Source organism: Drosophila ananassae (genome assembly GCF_017639315.1).
Source record: "Drosophila ananassae strain 14024-0371.13 chromosome 4 unlocalized genomic scaffold, ASM1763931v2 tig00000073, whole genome shotgun sequence".
In the NCBI taxonomy this organism is placed as follows: Eukaryota; Metazoa; Arthropoda; class Insecta; order Diptera; family Drosophilidae; genus Drosophila; species Drosophila ananassae.
Genome location: NW_025319042.1, coordinates 579,247 through 602,040, shown reverse-complemented (window position 1 = coordinate 602,040; position 22,794 = coordinate 579,247). Strand labels below are relative to the sequence as shown.

Sequence of the window (22,794 nt, the reverse complement as noted above, 5' to 3'; positions counted from 1 at the left end):
TGACTATCGGTGTCAACATAATATGCTATTTATGTGATTTTTTCAATATTAAGGTAATTTATGAGTAAAGAAGATATAATAAAACAATTAAAGGAAGATTGTTCTAGTCAGAATATAGATATAACAAAATCTGATTTGAGCAAGATTCATGATGCGTTTATTAAAATAATAAAGAATGAGCTGCATGGGAAAGGTGAAATACGTTTGCATGGAATAGGAACATTTTCTACTGCTATCAGTCAGGAAAAACAATGTCGTAACCCCCAAAGTGGTGAGATCATGACTGTTCCTAAAAAGACAAGGGTAAAATTTAAAGCAAGCCAAACTCTTTTAAGTATTTTAAATGAGAAGGAAAAAGCAGCAGTTAGTTAGACATTGTCATTTTCATTGTTTTTACTACGCTGTGTAAGCCGTAAAATACAGCTTCGCTAATTAAATAGTGGCCTATGTTAAGAGCTGAGATGTGAGGTATTCTTGTCATCTTCTTAGCGTGTTCATAAGTTATGCCATGTCCTGCGTGGCATTCTATTCCTAATTTATTGACGTACTCTGCAGCATTAGTAATTAACTGTAACTTTTTTTCTGATGGATTATCACAGTAATCCCCTGTGTGAATTTCTATTATGTCAGGTTTTGTCCCTAGCTTTTCAAGATATTTTAGTTGATCAATATTTGGATCGATAAACAGTGAGACTTTTATGCTAGAGCTATGCATTTCCTCTATTATACTAGAAAGTTTACTGTGCATATTCACGATATCCAGGCCACCTTCGGTTGTTAATTCTTCTCTTTTTTCTGGTACTATACTAATCGAATAGGGTTTTACCTTTTTTGCTATTTCAAGCATTTCTTCCGTGGCTGCAATTTCAAGATTTAACTCAGTGCTAATGCTTTTTTTTAGGTTAAATACGTCTTCATCTCTAATATGCCTTCTATCTTCTCGTAAGTGTACAGTAATAAAGTCTGCTCCAGCGTCAATGGCTATTTCTGCTGCTTTCAATGGATCTGGATAAGAAGTTCCGCGTGCGTTGCGGAGGGTTGCAACGTGATCGATATTAACACCTAGTTTCACAATCTACCTCAGAAATTATTTATAGATTATACATGTTATTAGTTTTTTTGCATAGTCATTGTTTGACCTTACCCAGAAAAAGTGGAGAGAAAGAAAGGAGTTTTTTCGGGTAAAATAAAATTTTGGAGGATTAGAAATGGCAAGAGAATATACGGCAGAATTCAAATTGGAAGCTGTTAAGCTGGCAAATGAACAAAGAAAGGTAGGTCAAACAATTACAAAAATAGCAAGAGATTTAGGAATAAAGGGTGGTTTATTAGGAAAATGGATAAAGAAACACAACGAAAAAAAGTCGGCAGCAGATGCATTTCCAGGTAGAGGTAACATGGCTCCTTACGACAAAGAGAGGTTTGATTTACAAAGCAAGAGTAACAAGGGAAAGAGACATTTAAAAAAAAGCCCTGGCCAGTCAAAAAGAGTAAAATATTTTTTTATATAGTAACTGCTATAAAGTACAGGAATTATGTAGGATTTTCTGCTAGTGGCTACTATAAGTGGACCACAAGAAAAATAAGCAGTAGAGAATCAGCGAATAAAGAGCTACTCGAAGCTATTCAAAAAATATATCAAGTTTCTAAATGTAGATATGGAGCTCCTAAAATTCATGCTGAATTGAAGGCTTTGGGTAAAAGTTGCAATTTGAAAACGGTGCAAAGTATTATGCAGAAAAATGACATCAGGGCTATACTGAGAAGAAAGTTTAAAATTAAAAAACAACAAACAGATAATAGAGCTGTAGCTCCCAATATACTAGATCAAAACTTTATTGTTGATCAACCAAATAAAGTATGGGATTACTTACATCAAAACCAAGGAGGGATGGCTATATTTGGCAGCAATAATTCTCACGTATGGTAGTTAATGAGTAGTGCAATAAATAAACAATTGGTTATGAACTCTTTATTAATGGCCATTAATAGGCGTAAACCTGTTAAAAATCTACTGCTGCACAGTGACCAAGGTTCACAATATACTGCGCAAGGGTATCAATATCTCTTAGCTGTAAAGAATATAGATGAGTAATAAAGGCTGTTGTTACGACAATTCTGTTGCAGAAAGCTTCTTTAGCTCATTGAAAAGAGAAATACTTATTGATACTTCACAACACTCTGCTCAACACACTAGAACTGCAATATTTGAATACATAGAAATTTTTTATAACAAACAACGTCACTATTAAGAGGTTGTCCGGAAACTAGTAAATTCAAGCATATTCCCTCTTTAACATAACCCTACTCATAGCTAGGTATATGAAATTCTCAGTGGATGTTGTGAGTAAATCATACTCCTTCGATAGCCTTCTATTCCTATTAACCCAAGCAAAAGTCCTTTCTACAACCCATCTTCTTGGCTGTACTTTAAACCCTTGTTCTCTTGTTGGTAGTAGCTCAGGTGGCGTATCTTTGTGCACCCAAAATCTACATGGAGGCCTTTTAACAATTTCAATATCTATGTCATATTCTTCCTTTATGTGATTCTTTAAATTTCTTCCTTGGTATCCCATGTCAGCCCACATTTTTTTAACTTTAGTATATTTTGTTCTCATATTGTTTAATGCTATTTTAATACCATCTCTATCATTTTCGTTAGCAGCGCCTACGTAACAACCTAGTATAAAACCCTGAGTGTCTGTAATTATATGCCTTTTTCTACCCTTTACTTTTTTACTTCCATCATAGCCTTTGATCCCCCCTTTTCTGTAGTCTTTACAGATTGACTATCTACTATACAGGCACTCGGCTGCTCATTCCTTCCTATTTTTCTTCTACTATATTTTGTAATTTCATAATTCATTTTCTCAAAAATTCCCTGCTTCTTCCATTGCCTGAACTGCTCATACACAGTCTTCCATAGCGGAAAATCATTTGGTAAATACCGCCATTGACACCCTGTACGCAATACATAGAAAATTGCTTCTAATATTTCTCTTTTGCTATACTTTGGCGGCCTTCCTCCTTTCTTGTATGATACTCTGAAGTGTTTTTCTATTCTTGCCCATTCCCTTTCGCTTAGATCTGTTGGATACTTTTTTCTCATCTTTACCCCGTACTAAAATTTCAGATATTATAGCCTTTTACTTGTTTCCGGACAACCTCTAACTATTGCATTCCAGAACAATTTGATGCATCATTCTTTTTGTAAAAAACATTCCACACTTTCTCTCCACTTTTTCTGGGTAAGGTCAATTGACAACTGTCCACTTTCTATTCCCATGGATTCATATTTTTTGCCTTGACCAAGAAAAAATTCAGCTATTGCCTTACTTTCTCTTGCAACAACTTCTTCCTTAACAATTTTTCCTTTCTCATCAACGATACTTATAAAAGTTTCTTTTAGTGAGATCGCTATAATATTCCATGAGACTGCTCCTACTAATAAAAGTTTAAATTATTTTTGAAGAACTTATTCTACTGAATTCGTTACTTCGTGCTAAAATAATGGACTCCATCATTCAACAGCAATTACAGTATGTTTACCCTTTTTCTTGTTATTTTTCTAATCTATAGTCAGCGTTCAAAACCATATTCGAAAAGTATCTCATATATTTCCAGATTTTTTTAATGCTGTTTATTTCATCCTCAACATTGCCTCTACCTTTATGAACTAAGTAGCAGCATTAAAAATTATAACGTATTCCTACTTCTAGAATCGCGTCCGGTATTTGTACTGGTGGTTTAAAGCCACTTAGTTGCCCGCCTGCGGTAATACCAACTGTACCAACTATCTGTGGAGTAATTTCATAATCAACACCGACCTTTAGTTTATAGGAAATAGAACCCAGTATTTTATCTACTACAGATGCCTTCTCTCCAGCAGCTTCAATATCTTTGCTTGCAGGTTCACTTGTACCACTGTTACCAAAGCCAAAAGGTATTACTTGTAGGTATCCTCCTAAACCTCCGCTGACATATAGCTTAACGGGATCAATATCAAGGTCGGGGTAATAACGGTAATTTGCTAATAAGCTAGCCCCCATTTTCTTTTCTTCTTTACCAAACATATCACTTATGTCAGTGAGAACCTCAAGTTCAAACTTAGAGTTTTTGTCATGATGATAACCAAAAACAACGCTAGGTTTTATTTTTAAGCCACCACCCCATCCAGCACCAAAGTTTAAACCTGCATAGTACTGATCTTCTGACTTACTTGCACTATTATTAGCTGTACCTGCTAGAGATGAAGTGAGCAACACAGCTAAAGCACATAATCTTTTCATTTTCATATAACTCCTCATACAAAAAAATATATAATGCATAAGTATATATCCTTTATATTAAAAAAGATATAATCGCATGTTAAAAAGAGTATAACCATGAAGTCAAAGATGCGCTACGGATTTTTTATATAACTATATTTACTATCTTATTTGGTACAGCATATACAGTGCGAACTTTGTTTTGATCGATCTTACTGGACACAGAGTCTATCGCTATTTTCTTCAATTCTTCTTGAGGTAAGTTAATTGCCACTTCGATTGTCGCACGCAACTTTCCATTGATCTGCACTGCTATAGTTACCGTATCGTCAACTAATAATGATTCATCAGCTTTTGGCCAAGGTTGACCTCCTATTTCTTGCCATAGGCTTTCAGCTAAATGCGGCATAAATGGTTCGATTACTCTGATTAGTATGCATATACCTTCATCAATAAGAGATTTTCCAGCTGCTACGTCTATTTCAGCTATTAAATTCGTCATTTCACGAAATTTTGCCACTACACAGTTTAATCTGCAGTTTTCCAAGTCATCTGTAAGTCCATGTAAGAGTTTATGAATTTTTTTTCTGTACTCTAGAAGTCCACCCGTAACACTTTTGTTATCATAGTGCATATTCACAGGCTTAAGCTGCATGACCATACGCCACAATTTATTTACATAACGAGAACAACCTTCCACACCATCATCGGACCATTCCATATCTTTCTCTGGAGGAGTGTCAGACAACACAAACAAGCGAGCAGTATCAGCACCATACTTTTCTATGATAAAGTTTGGGTCAACTGTATTCTTTTTCGATTTGCTCATTTTTTCAACTTTGCCCACTTGAACTTTTGTACCTCGCGCTATTAATTCTTTTGCTTCTGCGGGAAATAGCCACTTACCATTTTCGTCTTTATAAGTTGCATGGCAGACCATTCCTTGAGTGATTAAAGTAGAGAAAGGCTCTTTAATATCAAAATAGCCACATTTGGTTAAAGCACGGCAGAAAAATCGTGAGTAAAGCAAATGCAGAATTGCATGCTCTATTCCACCTATATAATAATCAACAGGCATAAAACGATTACACGCATCTTTGTCTATTGATTTATCTTCGCTACAGAATGCAGCAAAATACCAAGAGGATTCAAAAAAGGTGTCAAACGTATCAGTTTCACGCTCTGCTTGCTTTCCACATTTTGGGCAATCAACAAATTTCCAAGTAGGATGTTTATCAAGTGGATTGCCACCACTTGTGAATTCCACATCCGCGGGCAGTATTACAGGCAGGTCTTTTTCTGGCACTGGAACAGTACCACAGTCTTTGCAATATATGATAGGTATAGGGCATCCCCAATAACGCTGTCTTGAAACTCCCCAATCGTGCAAACGATAGTTTGTTGTTTTCTTGCCTATTCCTTTTTCTTTGAGCTTTTTAATAATTACTTCCTTTGCTTCACTAACCATTAATCCGTTTAAGAATTCGGAGTTAAACATTACCCCATCACCAGTATACGCCTCCTTTGTCATCTGAGTAGCTTGACACTGGGATCCATTGTAAGAATTCTGGTCACGCGCTGGAATGACACCTAAGTGGGCTGAAGAAATAACGGGAATTATCGGCAAATTATATTTCTGTGCAAATTCAAAGTCACGCTGATCATGTGCAGGGCAACCAAAAATCGCGCCTTCCCCATATTCCATCAACACAAAATTCGCTATGTAAAGCGGCAATTCCTTATCAAGAAATGGATGTTTGACGTTTAATCCGGTGTAAACTCCTATTTTTTCATCGTTCTCTCTTTTCGATTTTATTTCCTGGATCCCAGTGTCAAGCACTGGGATGACAACAGAAGAACCATTCTTTAAATCCTGCACAATAGGATGCTCTGCTGCCACTGCACAAAAAGAAGCCCCAAACAAAGTATGAGGATAAGTTGTAAAAACCTTCAATTTCTTATTTAAGCCAACTACTTCAAACTCTATAGTTGCTCCTTCAGATTTTCCTATCCAACGCTCCTGCATTGTTTTGACTTTTTCTGGCCAATTTTTCAAACTTTGCAGGCACTTGAGTAAATCTTCAGCAAAATCAGTAATCTTTAAAAACCATTGGGATAACTTACGTTTTTCAACAACTGCACCTGATCGCCATCCTTTTCCATCAACCACCTGTTCATTTGCAAGCACTGTTTGGTCTACCGGGTCCCAGTTAACCCATGACTCTTTTCGATAGGCAAGCCCATGCTTTAAAAAATCCAGGAAAAATTTTTGTTCATGTGTGTAATAATTAGGCTCACACGTGGAAAGTTCACGGTTCCAATTATAAGAAAGACCTATAGATTTCAACTGTGCACGCATATTATCTATATTCTCTTTTGTCCATATTTCAGGGCTAATATTGTTGTCCCTTGCTGCATTTTCAGCTGGTAATCCAAACGCATCCCAGCCAATTGGATGCAAAACCTCAAATCCACGAGCTCTCTTGTAACGCGCTATCACATCCCCTATTGCATAGTTACGTAAGTGCCCCATATGAATTTTACCAGATGGATATGGAAACATCTCCAATACGTAACATTTCTCTTGTTTACTACTCTTGCTTACAGAAAAATCCCATTTATCTTGACAAAACCTTTCGACGTTTTTAAAATCATATTTCATATAAATCCAAATTTAATCACAGTTTGTGTGCGCCAAAGGATCAACCGCTTGGCCATTATGCCGTATTGTGAAACACATCTGCGGGTCTTTATCTTGTGTGCTTGATTTACCTGCAGATCCAATTACTTGACCTTGTTTTACTTTATCACCAATTTCAACATGTATGTTTTTTAAATAGGAGTACACAGTCATGTAATTATCTTTGTGTTCCACTATAATTAAATTTCCATACCATCTCAGCCCTTTGCCTACATATATCACTTTGCCGGGTGCGGAGGCAATTACGTTCGTTCCATTTTGAGCAGCAATTTTTATGCCATCCTTACACGTTTCATCAGAAGAGGTAGCTGAACCTTTAACTGGCATTACAAATTTACAATTTACCTCCACGTTTTGTGCATTATTGTTATCTCTGTATATCCTATTTATGATGGCTTTTCTACTTTCTTTTTGCACTGAAGGCTCCCTAATTAAATGGTACTCTCTTGTATATTCCAGATCTCTTTTTCCGTAAAATTCTTCGCCTTTAAGCAGCACAGGTGCGGGTTTTTGCAGGCCACAGCCTATTAATATTGCTAATAACATAAGAAATGAGGCTATATGCCACATTTTAAACTCTCATAAAACTCCAAAATTTTAGCGAGACGTAGTGTTTCACGTCTGCTTGTTACTTTCCTCGCTATTTATTTTACTAGTTAAATAGTCTCTCAAATCGGTGAGTTCTTGCAACAAATTCTTTGTGACTTTTATATCATTACCAAATTCTTTTTGCACTCCTTTTATTGTATATCCTTTATCATATAGCATGTATTTTACTTTCTTTATGGCCTCTATACACTTACGATCATATAGCCTTCTTCCTTTACGCTTTGTAGGCTTAATTTGATGAAATTGACCTTCCCAGAATCTCAAAACATGCTGTTCCAAATGTAGCTCTTCAGCTACTTCCCCAATCGTATAAAATAATTTTTCCTTGTTCATTAATTATTGATTGATTTTTTTATAATTTTTGAAGGCCTAAAAGAAACTGAATTTCTTGCCTGAATCATCACTTTCTCCGATGTATTTGGTATATTTCCTGGCCTTTCCTTCTTTTTTTTGACCAAGAATGTTCCAAATGACGATATTTTCACTATTCCATCCTTTGCCAAGCTCGTCTTTATTTCGTCCAATATATCATCTATTATCGAAGCAGAGTCTTCCTTTGATAATCCTATTTCTTGGTTTATATCTCCAACTATCGTTGCCTTAGTTACTGTTGTGTCTTTTGTTGTAACGTGATCCATTATTGATAAATATTACAATACGTAAATATAATATAGCAATCGACTCGAGATTCAGCTACTTTATTTTTTAGAGTATGTCTCTTTTGTTGCATAATTTAAAATACCGGCAACTATCAATATCGCAAATATTGCAAAAAGTGCCATTTTATGATCTGTAAAAAGTGCTAACATTGACACTATAACTCCACTGCCAATAAACATAAATCCATTGATAATGGATGATGATGTGCTGATGTATTTTCGTTTCACAATCTCGCTGCCGACAGTAAAATTAAGCATATGTCCTCCCGCAAAAAACCCGAACATTAACATACAAAAGTACACAACGTGGACTGTTAAATGGCTGTATAGTAAAATAATAATTGAGACGCCTTGCAATAAAGCAAAAGCAGAAATTACATGTTTCCTATTTTTAAATAAGTTTGAGATTCGATCTGCAATTGGAGCACCAACTGCAAGACCAAGCCATAGTATTGCAGTTGCTATACCTGACTCCATTGCATTGAGTTCTGAGTTGCCCAGTAACCTTGGAGCCCACAAGGTATTAAGTGCTAAAAATGTTCCAAAAGTAATAGCACCCACCACTGAAGTTATCCAGATATCTCTTAATTTTAGCACTGTTAATATAGAGCACATTACTGTCTTCATAGAGCTTTTTATTGTGCGCTTTTCTGAGCTGCTTTCTGGAAGTGTGTTTGGACAAAAAAGCGTAAGTACAAATATCAACACACCAAATAGTATTATGCATACAATCAGATTTTTCCAATATGCATCTTCGGCAAGCAAGTTAGAGAACAGTATTTGAATTACCAAAGCAGAAAGGCTTGAAATTGTCTGCACTAGTGAAAACATTAGTCCAAATTGGGCAGCGGAAAAACATATGCTACTTGTGTGAGCAGCACCAATAAAACCAAATGATGCTCCAGTTGCAATCAACACTTGAGACAAAATCAAATGGGAGAAATTGTCACTATTAATAAGGACAAAAAACCCCAAGATCATAGTTGATAACGAGAAAAAATAAATTTTTTTACTGGAAAAAACATTAAACGTTGCTCCACTAAAAAATTGTAAGATGGCGAAAGTCCAAGTATATACTGAATTAGCCAGTGCAACTTGCGCGATTGTAAGTCCAAGTTCCTTTTCGAGATTTACACTTATAAAGGTATAAATTATCTGCATGTTGCTGAATATAACAACCAAGTTACTAATCAGCCAAATGAACCAAGCCTTAGCTCTGCTTTCCATAAGATTTATTTTTATAAGTAATCTATTAGAAATTTAACACTAAGTCTCTTTTTAAGCTATTGTTTCCTGACTACTGTTATAGCTAACCCAAAAAACGGTTTCCCTACGTCATGCCGCCGCGGTATCTCTTAGCCGCTAACAAGCAGCGGGATGACGATTGTCAGGGTGTCATCCCAGCGCCCCTATGATGTCATCCGAGTAGCCAACACTGGTTTCCATCCAAGACGGTGTCATTCCAGTGCTTGACACTGGAATCCAGACTTTAATTGTTATACTTGTAAATAATCTGGTGAAAATAAACGTTCATCTCAAAATGCAGTATTTTTGTTGAAATAGCTCAACTGGATCCCAGTGTCTGGGCACTGGGATGACACCATAGGAGGCTACTTGGATGACAAAAAAAGGAGCACTGGGATGACAGCAGTCCTACGTCATACCGCCGCGGTATCTCTAGATCCCGCTAACAAGCAGCGGGATGACGAGCTTATCGTCACGCCGCCACGAACCGTCATACCGCGATTCATTCGCGGTATCTCAGCCGCTAACAAGTAGCGGGATGACGGTTGTCAGGGTGTCATGAAAGTAGCTGACACTGGAATCCAGAAAAAAAGAAATATGTATCAGCTACTTTCATTTGCTGCGCCTCGAAAATAAACGCTCATGTAGCTAAGCCATAAATCCAGTATAAAGACCTTTAATCATTGGCTTCGTAGTACTTCTCAACCAACTTATTAAGTAACCTTACACCAAAACCTACTGCTCCTCTTGGACAAATGTCAGTACCTTTCTCGTGCCAAGCAGTGCCTGCGATATCTAAATGTGCCCAGCAAGTTTCATTCACAAAACGCTGTAAAAACTGTGCAGCCATTATGCTATCTCCACCAGAGCCTGCAGGAGCGATGTTTTGAACATCAGCAATCGGTGAATCAATAATTTTGTCATAAGTTTCATTCATAGGAAAACGCCATAACTTCTCATTTACTTCATTTCCTGCATCAATCAGACGGTTTGCTAATTCATCATTATTTGAAAAAAGACCAGCATATTCGTTATTTCCAAGTGCAACCACTATAGCACCAGTTAAAGTTGCAAGATCAATCATAAATTTTGGTGAGAATCTATCTTGCGTATACCATAAAGCATCTGCAAGTATGAGCCTTCCTTCTGCATCGGTGTTCAACACTTCTATTGTTTGTCCAGACATTGAAGTTACTACATCACTTGGTCTTTGAGCATTACCACCCACTGCATTTTCTGCAAGTGCGACCACGCCAATTGCATTTACTTTTGCTTTTCGTCCTGCTAAAGCATGCATCACCCCAACCACAGTAGCAGAGCCTGCCATATCATATTTCATCGACTCCATACCACGTGAAGGTTTGAGTGATACTCCACCAGTGTCAAACGTTATACCTTTACCAACAAAAGCTATAGGCTTTTGTTCTTTAGAAGCCCCATTCCATTTTATCACTACTAATTTTGGTTCTTTACTACTTCCTTGTGCAACTCCAAGCAAGGCTCCCATTTTTTTCTCTTCCATCTGCTTTTTATCAAGCACCTCGATTTCAAGGCCAAGCTTAGTAAGTTCTTTTTTTATATGATCAGCATAGGATTCTGGATATAGAATGTTAGGAGGCTCTGTTATAAAAGAGCGCGCAAGGAATATACTCTCACCTTCTTGCCTTAAGTGCTCAAATGATCTTTCAGCATTACTTAATTGTTCATCTTTTACTAATACGGTAATCTCCTCTACCTCTGTAATTTTCTCATCCTTTTTAGTTTTATACTTATCAAACTTAAAACTACGCAGAAACGCACCATATGCAACATTTGCTGCACTACCTTCGATTAAAACCGCTGCTTTTTTAATTTTTAATCTGCTTAGCTCACAATATATTTTACCACCAATATTTAATTCTTTATTTTCATTCCATTCATCCTTCTTACCCAGTCCAACAACTATAACATTTTTTTCTTCTGGCAAAGCAGTAGAGAAAAATTCACCAAAACTTCCATTGAAATCGCTAAATTGCTTTATATTATCTATGACCTGTTTTCCTTGCAAAACTCCGTCATCATTTACGGTTTCGTTGTCTTCAAATAAACCCATTACTATTGTTTTAAAATCGGGCGAAATTTTAGAAATTGTTATTTTCATTGCTGGTATCTCCGTTGCAAATAATTGTAAACTGTACATAAAACATAGCAAAAACATCAGTAAGATATTTTTCATATACATCCTAAGTACAATAACACTTAAGTTTACTATGGACTCCCTTACATGCAAGGTTTTTTATCTTTTATTAGAGAACTTATTATATCCGCCCAAGGTAATGTTAAACGTATAGGTTTTTATGACCTGATCACTGTAAGTAAATGGTGTTATGAGAAGGCTTGCAAGCCCATTACTAACAAAATCTTCAAGAACAGGATCAGCGCAATTATCGCAATTATGGTCAGCAAAAAACATTTGCGTTGTGAATTCTGGAAAATCCGGATGTTGAACTAGAAAGTTGATATGTGGAGCTCTATCACCAATTTTACCAGGTGCTATCGTAATAAAATTATAATAGCCAAGATTATTCACTACAAACCTTCCTGATCCAGCAAAATTCAGATCATCCTCTATATTCTTATCGTAATGGTTCACGCCGCGTGAATTCGCGTGCCATATAGAAACTACAGCGTTTTGTATTGGTAAACAGTTTATATCAGTAATTTTACCTACTATGTGTATTAATTCTCCTATTGCACTATTTGGAGAACCAGGTTTTCTTCTTAAATTGTTTGAAGAGTTAAAATTTTTTGGCCTTGCATCAAGGTCATATATTTCTGGAGTTTCAATGCAGTTGAGCAAAACAGGATCAGCTGCAAATAGCGGCAAACTGAATACCATTTGTACTAAAAACGCTAATAAGATATTTTTCACATTCATTTCATTTATAATAGACTTCTTGCATAACCATATAACAAACTTTTATTGGGAATAGAAACGAAAAAATTACTTTACAAACTCCGCCAGCCCTCTTATCATAAAACTGAAGGTATTCAGTTATCTTCATCTGTGCAGATTAAACAGCAAGAAAACAACGTAGTTGGCGTCTTATTTTTAATTTTTTGCACTATGTGCACCTTATGTCTTCACAATATTTCTAGGTTTTTACCTACACAAGCTGAAACGCGCTTATAAGTCGTTCAAGACAGTATAGTACGCCAATTTGCAGGATTAGAGAGTGACAACTAGCTAACACGGGGTTTCTTTTGCCTTTTTTTCTGTTTAGTAAATTGTATCCGTTCAGGGGAGCGGCAAAATAAGGTAGACAAAGCAAGATAATAAAGATAATCATAGAGCAAAAGTGAGGTAATGTGGTAAACCTTTGAGAACTCTGCAAAAATTTACAGCAAAAAATAGAAAAGTTGGAAGGGAGGATAGAAGAGTTAGAGGCAGAAAATAAGGCCTTGAGGATTGAGAACGCTGAGTTGAAAGAGAGGCTTGGTTTAAACTCGAAAAATTCATCTCTACCGAGCTCTAAAGAATTGTACAAAACAAAAAAGGACAAGCCAAAAAGCGAAAGGAATGTTGGCGATCAGGTTGGGCATAAAGGAAATTTTCATGCCACAATGGAAGCGGATAAAGTAGTAAAAATAGAGTTGCCTAATATTTGCGAATGCGGAGGAGAGCTTGTAATATGCGAAAAACCTTATGTTCACCAAAAAGTTGATCTTCCGGAAATTAGGCCTTATGTAGTAATTGGAACATGGTCGTTGTTGGAGATGCAGAAAAAGAAAAAGTAGCAAGTTACCAGAAGGTGTTACGCCAGATACATTTGGTCCAAGGGTTAAGTCTATAATTGCAGCACTCAGCGGATTTTACAAAAACTCAAAGCGTGAAGTGGCTAGTATCATAAATGACATTTTTAATTTGAACATAAGTGTTGGCAGCATATCAAATCTTACTATTACCCACAAATATGAGGTTCGTGAGCAAGTCGCCATCCTTCTGCTAAATCAAAGAGACGTTTATATCCTTTCCAAAGAGTAATTGGTCCTGGTTTTGGGTCGCTTTTTCTTGCTAAATGACCTCCAAGTTCACGAAACGGCTTCTTTTATAGTAGGGGCTATATTTGGACATGGTTTCCTGTGTATTTTAACATATAAAACTTTCCATTCTTCCTCAGCTAATAAGGCAGTACATGGTAATGTTGGGTTAGTTCTTGCAATTGATGTAATAAAGAAAATTCTCCAAGCAATAATACTCACAACTGTTAGATATCTCATTAGTCTTTCTGCTATTCCAAGCCTACATTCTTCAACTTTGAGACCGGATTTAAAATTTTATGTAATATCTCTATTTTCCATCTAAGGAAATTGTAAGTTAAAAACGTGATATAAAAGAGATAAGAGAGAAAGATAACCCTGCTCACTAGGAATAGCGGGCGTGCGCGACCGAAAGGAAATTGGTATTACAACCGTTGGTATCAAGGTACGCTAGCCCTATCTCTCGATACGTTTGAATAGTTGCTTGGGACATATATATGCACCCGTTTACAATCTTAAATTAACTAAAACTATCGAGGTTTATTATGGTTACATCTTATCAAAATTTTATTGGCATTGACATCGGAAAATTTAAAAATGTCGTTGCAATTCACAAACAGAAGAATGCTGTCGAATTTGATAATAATGCTTCTGGTTGGCAACAATTATTTCAAGAGTTTTCAGATATTCTACCTAATGCTTTAGTGACTTTAGAAAATACAGGGAAATATGAGCTTGGCTTATCACATTTTCTTACCGACAAAAATATTGCCGTGCATCGAGCTAATACTCGTAAAGTAAAAAGCTTTATTTTATCTCACGGAACTTTAGCAAAGTCTAGATGCAAGAGCTCTTGCTCAATATGGATTTGAACGCCATAGAACTATCTCTCTATTTGTACCTACCTCTACAGAACAATCAACTTTGGCTGCACTTTGTCAACGTCGTGATGATATTACGCAAATGAGAACTCAAGAAAAATGCAGACTTGAAGCACCGGAAAATGATCATATAAAAGAAAGCTGTCAAAAGACCATTGAGTTTTTCGATAGTCAAATAAACGAACTCAATGATACTATACAAAAGATTATTGATGAAAGCCGCGAATTACAACAACGCCAAAAAATTCTTAAAACAGTTCCTGGAATAGGTAAAAAGTTATCACAAGATTTTTTGTGTTTAATGCCAGAGCTTGGTTACTTAAACAGAAAAGAAGTAGCAAGTCTTGCCGGAGTTGCACCGCATCCAAAAGAAAGTGGTAAAGCTGTTGGTTACCGAAGGATTACAGGTGGTAGAAGTAACGTTCGTTCAAAGCTCTTTACAGCCGCTATGGCTGCTACAAGGTCAAAATCTATACTTGGCGCCTTTTATTCTAAGCTTGTTGAAAGTGGTAAGAAGAAGATGGTGGCTATAACAGCCCTAATGCGTAAAATTATAGTAATTGCTAATACAAGACTTAAAGAAGCAATTAATTTGCATACTTAAAAATCTTCACAACGGTAACTGAAATTGGCTAATGAATATGTGCGTCCACACAGACTTAAAGCACATATTCATTAGCTTAAGCAGAAATTGCTGTGGTAGCTGTTTGATATAAAATTCTATTTCTATGACAAACGGGTTTTTATTGCCCATATAATTTGCAAAATTACACAAATAAAAAAATTTTTAAAAAACATAGTTGATAGCAGAAAAATCACCAATAGTAAAGCTAGCATATGATGAGTTAGACAAGTTTTGCTGGAATGAAAAAGATTTAGTAGCATATGAAGAAAGAATAATGGATCTGCGGAAAGAAGAAGCCATTCTTGAATACAAACTTGAGGAAGGTATAGAGAAAGGAAAAATCGAAGTTGCAAAAAATTTACTTAAAGCTGGTGTATCTGTTAATTTAATAGCTGAATCCACTGGCCTTTCTCAAGCTGAAATTGTACAGCTTAAGCAAGAAGTGGCCTAAGTATCACGGTTTTTAGGGCTTTTTTAGCTCGGCAGTGGTCTGAAAAATCCATTTTTCACTTTATAAAATGTTTATATTTTACCACCTACTTTATTTGAATAAGTTCTTCTGCCACACTCTGAACGGATACTTGAATCAGGCTCAAGTTGACAAGTAGATGTTATCTTGTTATAATAAATATTTATTAATTTAATCTTAACTTAAGAGGGTATTTATGGTAGCAAGTTATAGTGTTTTAAAAAGGTATGCGTTAGCCTATATAAAGAAATCTGGTAGTAACAGTGATGTTAAAGAGTTTTTACAATTTTGTAATACGCAAAATACCACAAATTGGAGTGAGGAGAATTTTAAAAATGCGTATGAAAAATTTACACATCCAAATTCAAGCAATAGGCACGATACAGGAAGCAGAAATGATCAATATAACGCAGGGAATAACGCACAACCTACAGGCTCTCAGATTACACATATACATGTACACAATAGAGGTTTAGACTTTTGGGATTATTTGCTATTACAATGCTGGATGGATTCTTTATTCGGTGGACGTGGTCACACTACGGTTAATAATATAACGAATATTAACAATGGTAATACCACTCATCAAGGGAGAAAAGAGAATAAAAAAGAATCAGAAGACAGTAGAAAGCTATTAGCTTTGGGTATAGTAGCTGCAGTTGTGTGTGTTGCTTTCCATGCTGGTATGTGTTTTTGGTATAACAGCAGCAGAAAAGTGGCTAGAAAAAAAGAAAAAATAGATTACCTGGATAGTAAATTTAAAACGTTCAGAAATATAGAATTTGCGGTTGGCGTTGTTTCTTTGGCAGCTTTGGTAGCTTGTGCTGTTTACCCAGTCTTACCAGTGTGGGGTTTAGCTATCCTTGGCGTTAATTCTCTCGTATGTTTTGCTGGTGGTTTAGCTTTTCATATGAAGCATGAGGAAGAATCAGAAAATATCGAGAAAGCTAAAGGAGCGGTAGATAGCTGTCTTAGACAAGGGCATGGTTATGGAGATTCTTCTCGTTATGATGCACCACCTCCTTACTTTTCTCAAGATCCTAATACTACTCCAACTGCTCCTCCTCAAAATGCATTTGATAATCCTTATTTGCAACAGAAGTTTGGGAATTGTAAGGGGTTCACGCGTGATAAAAATTAACAGTTTTATTTTTAGCCAAATTAATTGAATCAAGCTACAAAACCTGCTAAAGTTAACTTTGTGAAAGCACCCTTAGCTCAGTTGGATTAGAGCATTTGACTACGGATCAAAAGGTCGGGCGTTCAAGTCGCTCAGGGTGCACCACATTTTATAGGAAACAGAAGTCACACTTGAAATTAATATATGTAATACCTATCTTTAAAGGTTAAGCACTAAACTATTATATATGAGCAAAAAAGACTACTATGATCTGCTGGAAGTAGGCAGAAATGCCAGTATTGATGAGATAAAAAAAGCGTATAAAAAATTAGCATTAAAATATCATCCTGATAGAAATCCTGGCAATCAAGAAGCAGAGGAAAAATTTAAAGAAGTAACAGCTGCATATGAAGTTCTGTCTGACTCTGAGAAAAGGGCAGGCTATGACCGTTATGGCCACGAAGGTGCTTCTGGTGGATTTCAAGGCTTTAGCTCTGCAGGAGATTTTAGCGACATATTCAATGACTTCTTTGGTGGAGGATTCGGTGGTGGTGCAAGTAGATCGAGAGCAAAAAGAAGTACAACAGGAGTATCTGGAGCAGACCTACGTTATGATCTTGAAATTACCTTAGAAGATGCATTTAAAGGAATACAAGCGCCTATACATTATGTGACAAATGTAAAATGTGATACATGCCAAGGCACAGGTGGCGAAGGAGCAATTAAACCAGTTCAGTGCCACACATGCCAGGGAAGCGGTAGGATTAGAACTCAACAAGGCTTTTTTACCATCGAAAGAACATGTACTACATGCTATGGGGAAGGAGAAATAATACAAAACAAATGTAAGAAATGTGGTGGAAGTGGACGTAGAAGAGATGAAGTAAATATATCCGTTTCAATTCCAAAAGGCATAGAAGAAGGAGCTAAGGTAAGGATAAGTGGTAAAGGAGAAGCTGGAACAAAAGGTGGAAAAAGTGGAGATTTATACGTATACGTGAAAATAATTTTCCATAAAATCTTTGCTAGAAATAAAGCAGATTTACACTGTAAAGTGCCTATAAGAATGACACTAGCAGTGCTTGGTGGTGAAATCGATATTCAATCAATTGATGGAGCTAAAATAAAAGTAAAGGTCCCTGAAGGCACTCAAACTGGTACCAAACTACGTTGTAGGGAAAAGGGTATGCCATATATGAACTCACATGCTCGTGGTGATTTATACGTACAGGTAATAGTTGAGACTTTAAATCCAAAAAATTTAACTAAAAAGCAAATTGAACTATTAAAAGCGCTTGAAGAAGAGGAAAATGCAAGTGTACAACAGCAATCTGAAGGGTTTTTTAGTAAAGTAAAAAAAAAATAAGAAATCTGCTAAATGACATAAAGGGGTAACTGTTTACGGGTTTTCATTTAATCCTGCAATTCTTTGACCTTATTAATGGAAAACTTAACAATAGTGTTATTATTAGCCAACAGAAACTTCTTAGTTCCTTAAAACTATGTAAAAGCAATAAATTTCTTTATTTAAGGTCGAAGTTTTGCTATTCTCAGGTTTTAATAATTTAAATTTAATGAATATAAACAAAAATGAGTTTTTATTTCTTCCGCTTGGGGGAGTAGGAAGAATCGGGATGAATGTTAGCCTATATCATTACCAAGGTAAGTGGATTATGATCGACCTTGGTGTTGGTTTTGCAGATGAAACTATGCCAGGTGTTGAGCTGCTCATTGCTGATATAGATTTTATTGCTCAAAGAAAAAAAGATTTACTTGGAATAATAATTACACATGCACATGAGGACCACTGCGGTGCAGTGCCCCACTTGTGGGAAGAGTTGCAGTGCTCCATATATACAACAAAGTTTACGGTTAATTTTCTTAAAGAAAAACTAAAAGAATTTCGATTGGAAGGTATAGTGCCTGTAAAAGAGGTAGACATAAATGGCAGCATAAATTTGGGTCCTTTTACCGTCGAGTTTATAAATGTAACTCATTCAATTCCTGAGGCAAATTCAATATTAATTAGCACTGAAATGGGTAGTGCACTCCATACCGGAGACTGGAAATTTGATCCAAAACCTGTTGTTGGATTAACTTCTAATATGGAGCGTCTAAAAGAAATTGGCGATAAAGGTGACCTGCTTGCAGCAATTTGCGATTCAACCAATATATTAAGCAAGCATCACCCTGAGTCAGAAGGTGAAATTTATAATAATATTTATAACATAATAAAGCGGTCTAAAAAATTAGTTGCTGTTTCGCTATTCGCTTCAAATGTGGCACGAATTGAAACGATAAGCCAAGCTGCAAAAGCACTAAATAGAAAAGTAGTTTTACTTGGTAGATCTTTATGGAGAATAGTGAAAGTTGCGCAAGATAGTGGTTATTTAACTGATTCTCCTCAGTTTCTTGAAGCAAAGGAAGCAGTAAATTTTCCAAGGGAAGAACTGGTGCTACTTTGCACAGGTTGTCAAGGTGAGCCACTGGCAGCTACCGCAAGACTTGCTGCTAAGAGTCATCAAGCATTTAAAATGCAGCAAGGTGATACCATGATCTTTTCGTCAAAAATCATTCCTGGAAATGAAACTCGTGCGCACAACATGCTCAATGCCTTTATTGAGATGGGGGTAGAAGTTATTACTGAAAAAACAGAGCATGTTCATGCTTCTGGGCATCCAACAAGAGAAGAGCTAAAGGAAATGTATTCTTTAATAAAACCGAAGATGTCTATTCCAGTTCACGGCGAATATATTCACACGCATGCACATGTAAAATTTGCTAAAGAGTGCGGTGTGGCAAAAGCAATAATGATTGCACCAGGTGATATTGTTAATTTGGAGAACGGAGAAAAAGTTGATTCAATTGATGTTGACTACTTTGGTATTGATGGTATGCTGCTACGTCATCCGGAGAGCAGTGTTATAAAAATGCGTAAAAGAATGAGAGATGCCGGAGTTATTGTGGTAACAGCAGTTGTAAACAAGAAAAATAAATTGCTTGCTAAACCAAAAGTATTTGTACCTGGTGTTTTTGAAGTGCTAGAAGATGCAGCTACCATACAGAAAATTGTCAAGAAAGTTGAGTCGTTGTTTAGTTTGCAGCCAACAAAAAAAATTAAAAATAAGATTGAAAGTTCAATATTGAGTATCTTAAAGGAATATTTACTAAAAAGGCCTATAATTGAGGTTCAGATAGAACAGGTATGAAATGAATGAAGCTATTCGTTCATCTGGTGTTATTTATTTCGTTATTTATTCCTTATTTTACAAAAGCTGCTTTATATGTTGATATAAAAAAAAGCAGTGTTGGCAACATTGGTCTTGTTGTATCTAAATGTACATGTAAAACAGCGTTGGAAAGCGAATTAAGCGAAAATATTGCAAAGGTAATAGGAACAAATTTATCTAATTGTGGCTTATTTAATGTAAAACGTGGCGCGGAAGCTGAATCTAAATCTTGGAAAAGCGATACTGTAGTCACAGTAAGTTTAAGCGAAATATCTGGTAGTGCATTAGAGCTATCATTTCGTTTATTTGACACTTTTACAAAAAGAGAATTACTTACTCAGTCAGTTGTTTTTCCAGCAAAAGACTGGAGAAAAATTGGTCACCTCGTTTCGGATGTGATACATGATAGATTAATTGGTGAGAAAGGGCACTTCAACACAAAAATCACGTATATCGCTGAAGAAAAAGATAGCAACTACAAATCTGTGCGTAAAATTGCTGTGATGAATCAAGATGGAAGTAATATAAAATACTTAACAAATGGCGATAGATTTGTGTCAACACCGAGATTCTCACCAAATGGAAAGGGTATTGTTTATATCTCGTACGCAAATGGTAAAAGTTATATAATATTAAAAAATTTAAAAGATAACACTGAATCAATAATCAGCACATTTGAAGGAGTTGTTTCTGCACCAAGATTTTCTCCCGATGGTAAATCTCTTTTAATTTCCCACTCATTGGGTGGTGAAACGAATATATTATCTTTGGATTTAAGTAGTAAACGAACAAAAAAAATTACTAAAGGTTCAGCTATAAGCACTTCTCCCTCTTTTTCTCCAGATCAAAAGTATATGGCTTTTAGTTCTGATATAAGTGGGAGTCAGCAACTGTACGTTATCGATTTTACTAACAAAAGTAAAAAACCTAAAAGAATTAGTTTTGGAAGTGGAAGATATGCTACGCCTGTTTGGTCGCCAAAAGGAGATCTGATAGCTTTTACAAAGATTCAGTCAGGAAAATTTTACATAGGAGTTATGAAGCCAGATGGCAAAGAAGAACGTCTGCTTTCAGAGGGGCATAAAATTGAATCCCCGGCATGGCTACCAAATGGTAGAGAAATCATTTTTACAAGAACAGAATCACCAAGCAACTCTAAACTATATTTAGTAGACTTAGTAAAGAAAAATCAAAAAATGGTTTCCACTCCCACAAATGCTTCTTTACCGGATTGGTCTTATTTTTGAAAGTAGATCTATTATAGGTTTGATATGAGCCTTATTTTACTTTAATCGCTTATAACCTTTGGCACTACAAAATACCCATGCTCAGGTTTTGTATTGGACAATATCTCTTCTTTAATATTTTGAGAATTTATAACATCATCGCGTACATGAATGTCCTTGTCTATACTGCCATAACGCATAGGAGAAACACCTTCAGTATTAACTTGCAATAAAGTATCATGTATCCAATCCAGCATTGTCAGTTCTTTGGAGTAGTGATCAATCTCGTCATTTGATAACTTAATCCTTACAAGCTGTGCAATTTTAAGCATTTCTTCCTTGGTAATTGTTATTTTTCTCTTATTTGCAAATTCTATTAGTGAAGTAATAACGTCTTCTGTTGACTTAGCTGGCATTTCTACCTCCTTGGATGAAGTGAGTTAAAATATTTACAACCGAAACAACTTCTATTTTACCAGTTTTTTCAAGTTTGTGAAGTATGGTATCCGTAATCACTAATTTATCTAAAGAAGAGGAAGAGATTTTCTCAACTGCACTTCCTGAAAGCACACCGTGTGTGATGCATGAAGTTACGGACTTTGCTCCGTAACTTTTTAAAGCAAGAGCTGCATTACACAACGTTCCACCAGAGTCAACTATATCATCAACAATGACACAATTTTTGTTTGCAACTTCTCCTATTATGTTCATTACTTGAGATGTGCCTGCTTTCTCCCTATATTTATCTACTACAATAATCTTATCACTTAACCCTATCTTGTACTTTTCCTCTAAAGTCTTTGCAAAAGCACGTGCTCTACCAATTGCTCCAACATCAGGTGCAACAATTGCCAAATTTTCCGTGTGTATAGAGTCAACAAATGCTTCAAAGCAGTTCAAATTAGTTATCGGTACATCAAAGAATCCTTCAATTTGACTTGAGTGCAAATCAATAACTGCAACACTACTTGCACCTGCAGTTTGAATAAGATTTGCAACTAATTTAGCACTTAAAGCAGATTGCATATTATTGTTTTTGATAATTCTATCTTGTCTGCTATATCCATAATAAGGAATAATTACTACTATCCTTTTGGCTCCTAATCTATTTACTGCATCAATTATAAGCAGAAGCTCCATAAGGTTATCATTCACAGGGGGAGAAAGAGATTGTATTATATATACTTCTTGATTATATAGATCATTTGCTACTTCTACATTTACCTCGCCATCGGTAAACTTTGATATCCAAGCAGAGGATGGTTGAACATCTAGCCGGTTAACTACTGATTCCCCTAATTCCTTACTAGCATTACCTATTATTATCTTCATAACGCACTAATTGAGTTTTTAAGATTATACAGAAATTGTAAAATAATTGAAATGTAAGTTTCTTTATCTAGTATTCTTGTCGGCGAATTAGGTATCTCTTGTACAATGACCTGTCATTTTCACGCGTTGTTTCAATATACAGACCCAAATTGAAACAACTATACAAAATCCTGCTTATGTTTCAAGATAAATGACTTTAATGAAATATAATTTATCTAGTCATTTGTATCTGCTAACATACTACACTTCCCATTGTAGAGCCTCTGCAACTTACTGAAATTTATAATCGCTTTATAAAAAGCTTTATACTCTTTGCTTAATTGGAGGCGCTACCTCTGCACTTTCTGCTCTGTCTAGGGTACTACTTGGTTTTTCTGCAGTAATTTTTTGAATGCTACCATCTACCTTA

The 22,794-nt window shown here is 35.9% G+C and overlaps 2 protein-coding genes and 1 non-coding gene across 3 annotated transcripts; 2 read left to right on the top strand and 1 right to left on the bottom strand.

Moving 5' to 3' along the window:
* Window positions 1–10,034: 10,034 nt before the first annotated feature.
* Window positions 10,035–11,712, bottom strand: LOC123257869 (probable cytosol aminopeptidase). Its single transcript, XM_044717841.1, has one exon. The coding sequence runs from the start codon at window positions 11,701–11,703 to the stop codon at window positions 10,159–10,161; it is 1,545 nt and encodes a 514-aa protein (XP_044573776.1). The 5' UTR covers window positions 11,704–11,712; the 3' UTR covers window positions 10,035–10,158.
* A 4,972-nt stretch (window positions 11,713–16,684) lies between these two features.
* Trnar-acg lies at window positions 16,685–16,759 on the top strand. Its single transcript has one exon. It is a non-coding gene; the product is annotated as a tRNA-Arg (tRNA).
* Window positions 16,760–16,825: 66 nt separating this feature from the next.
* LOC123257874 (chaperone protein DnaJ) lies at window positions 16,826–18,102 on the top strand. Its single transcript, XM_044717846.1, has one exon. The coding sequence runs from the start codon at window positions 16,845–16,847 to the stop codon at window positions 17,961–17,963; it is 1,119 nt and encodes a 372-aa protein (XP_044573781.1). The 5' UTR covers window positions 16,826–16,844; the 3' UTR covers window positions 17,964–18,102.
* Window positions 18,103–22,794: the final 4,692 nt, after the last annotated feature.

Coding starts and splice junctions, on each gene's coding strand:
- LOC123257869 (XM_044717841.1), bottom strand. CDS start 11,703: ATGTATATGAAAAATATCTTACTGATGTTTTTGCTATGTTTTATGTAC.
- LOC123257874 (XM_044717846.1), top strand. CDS start 16,845: ATGAGCAAAAAAGACTACTATGATCTGCTGGAAGTAGGCAGAAATGCC.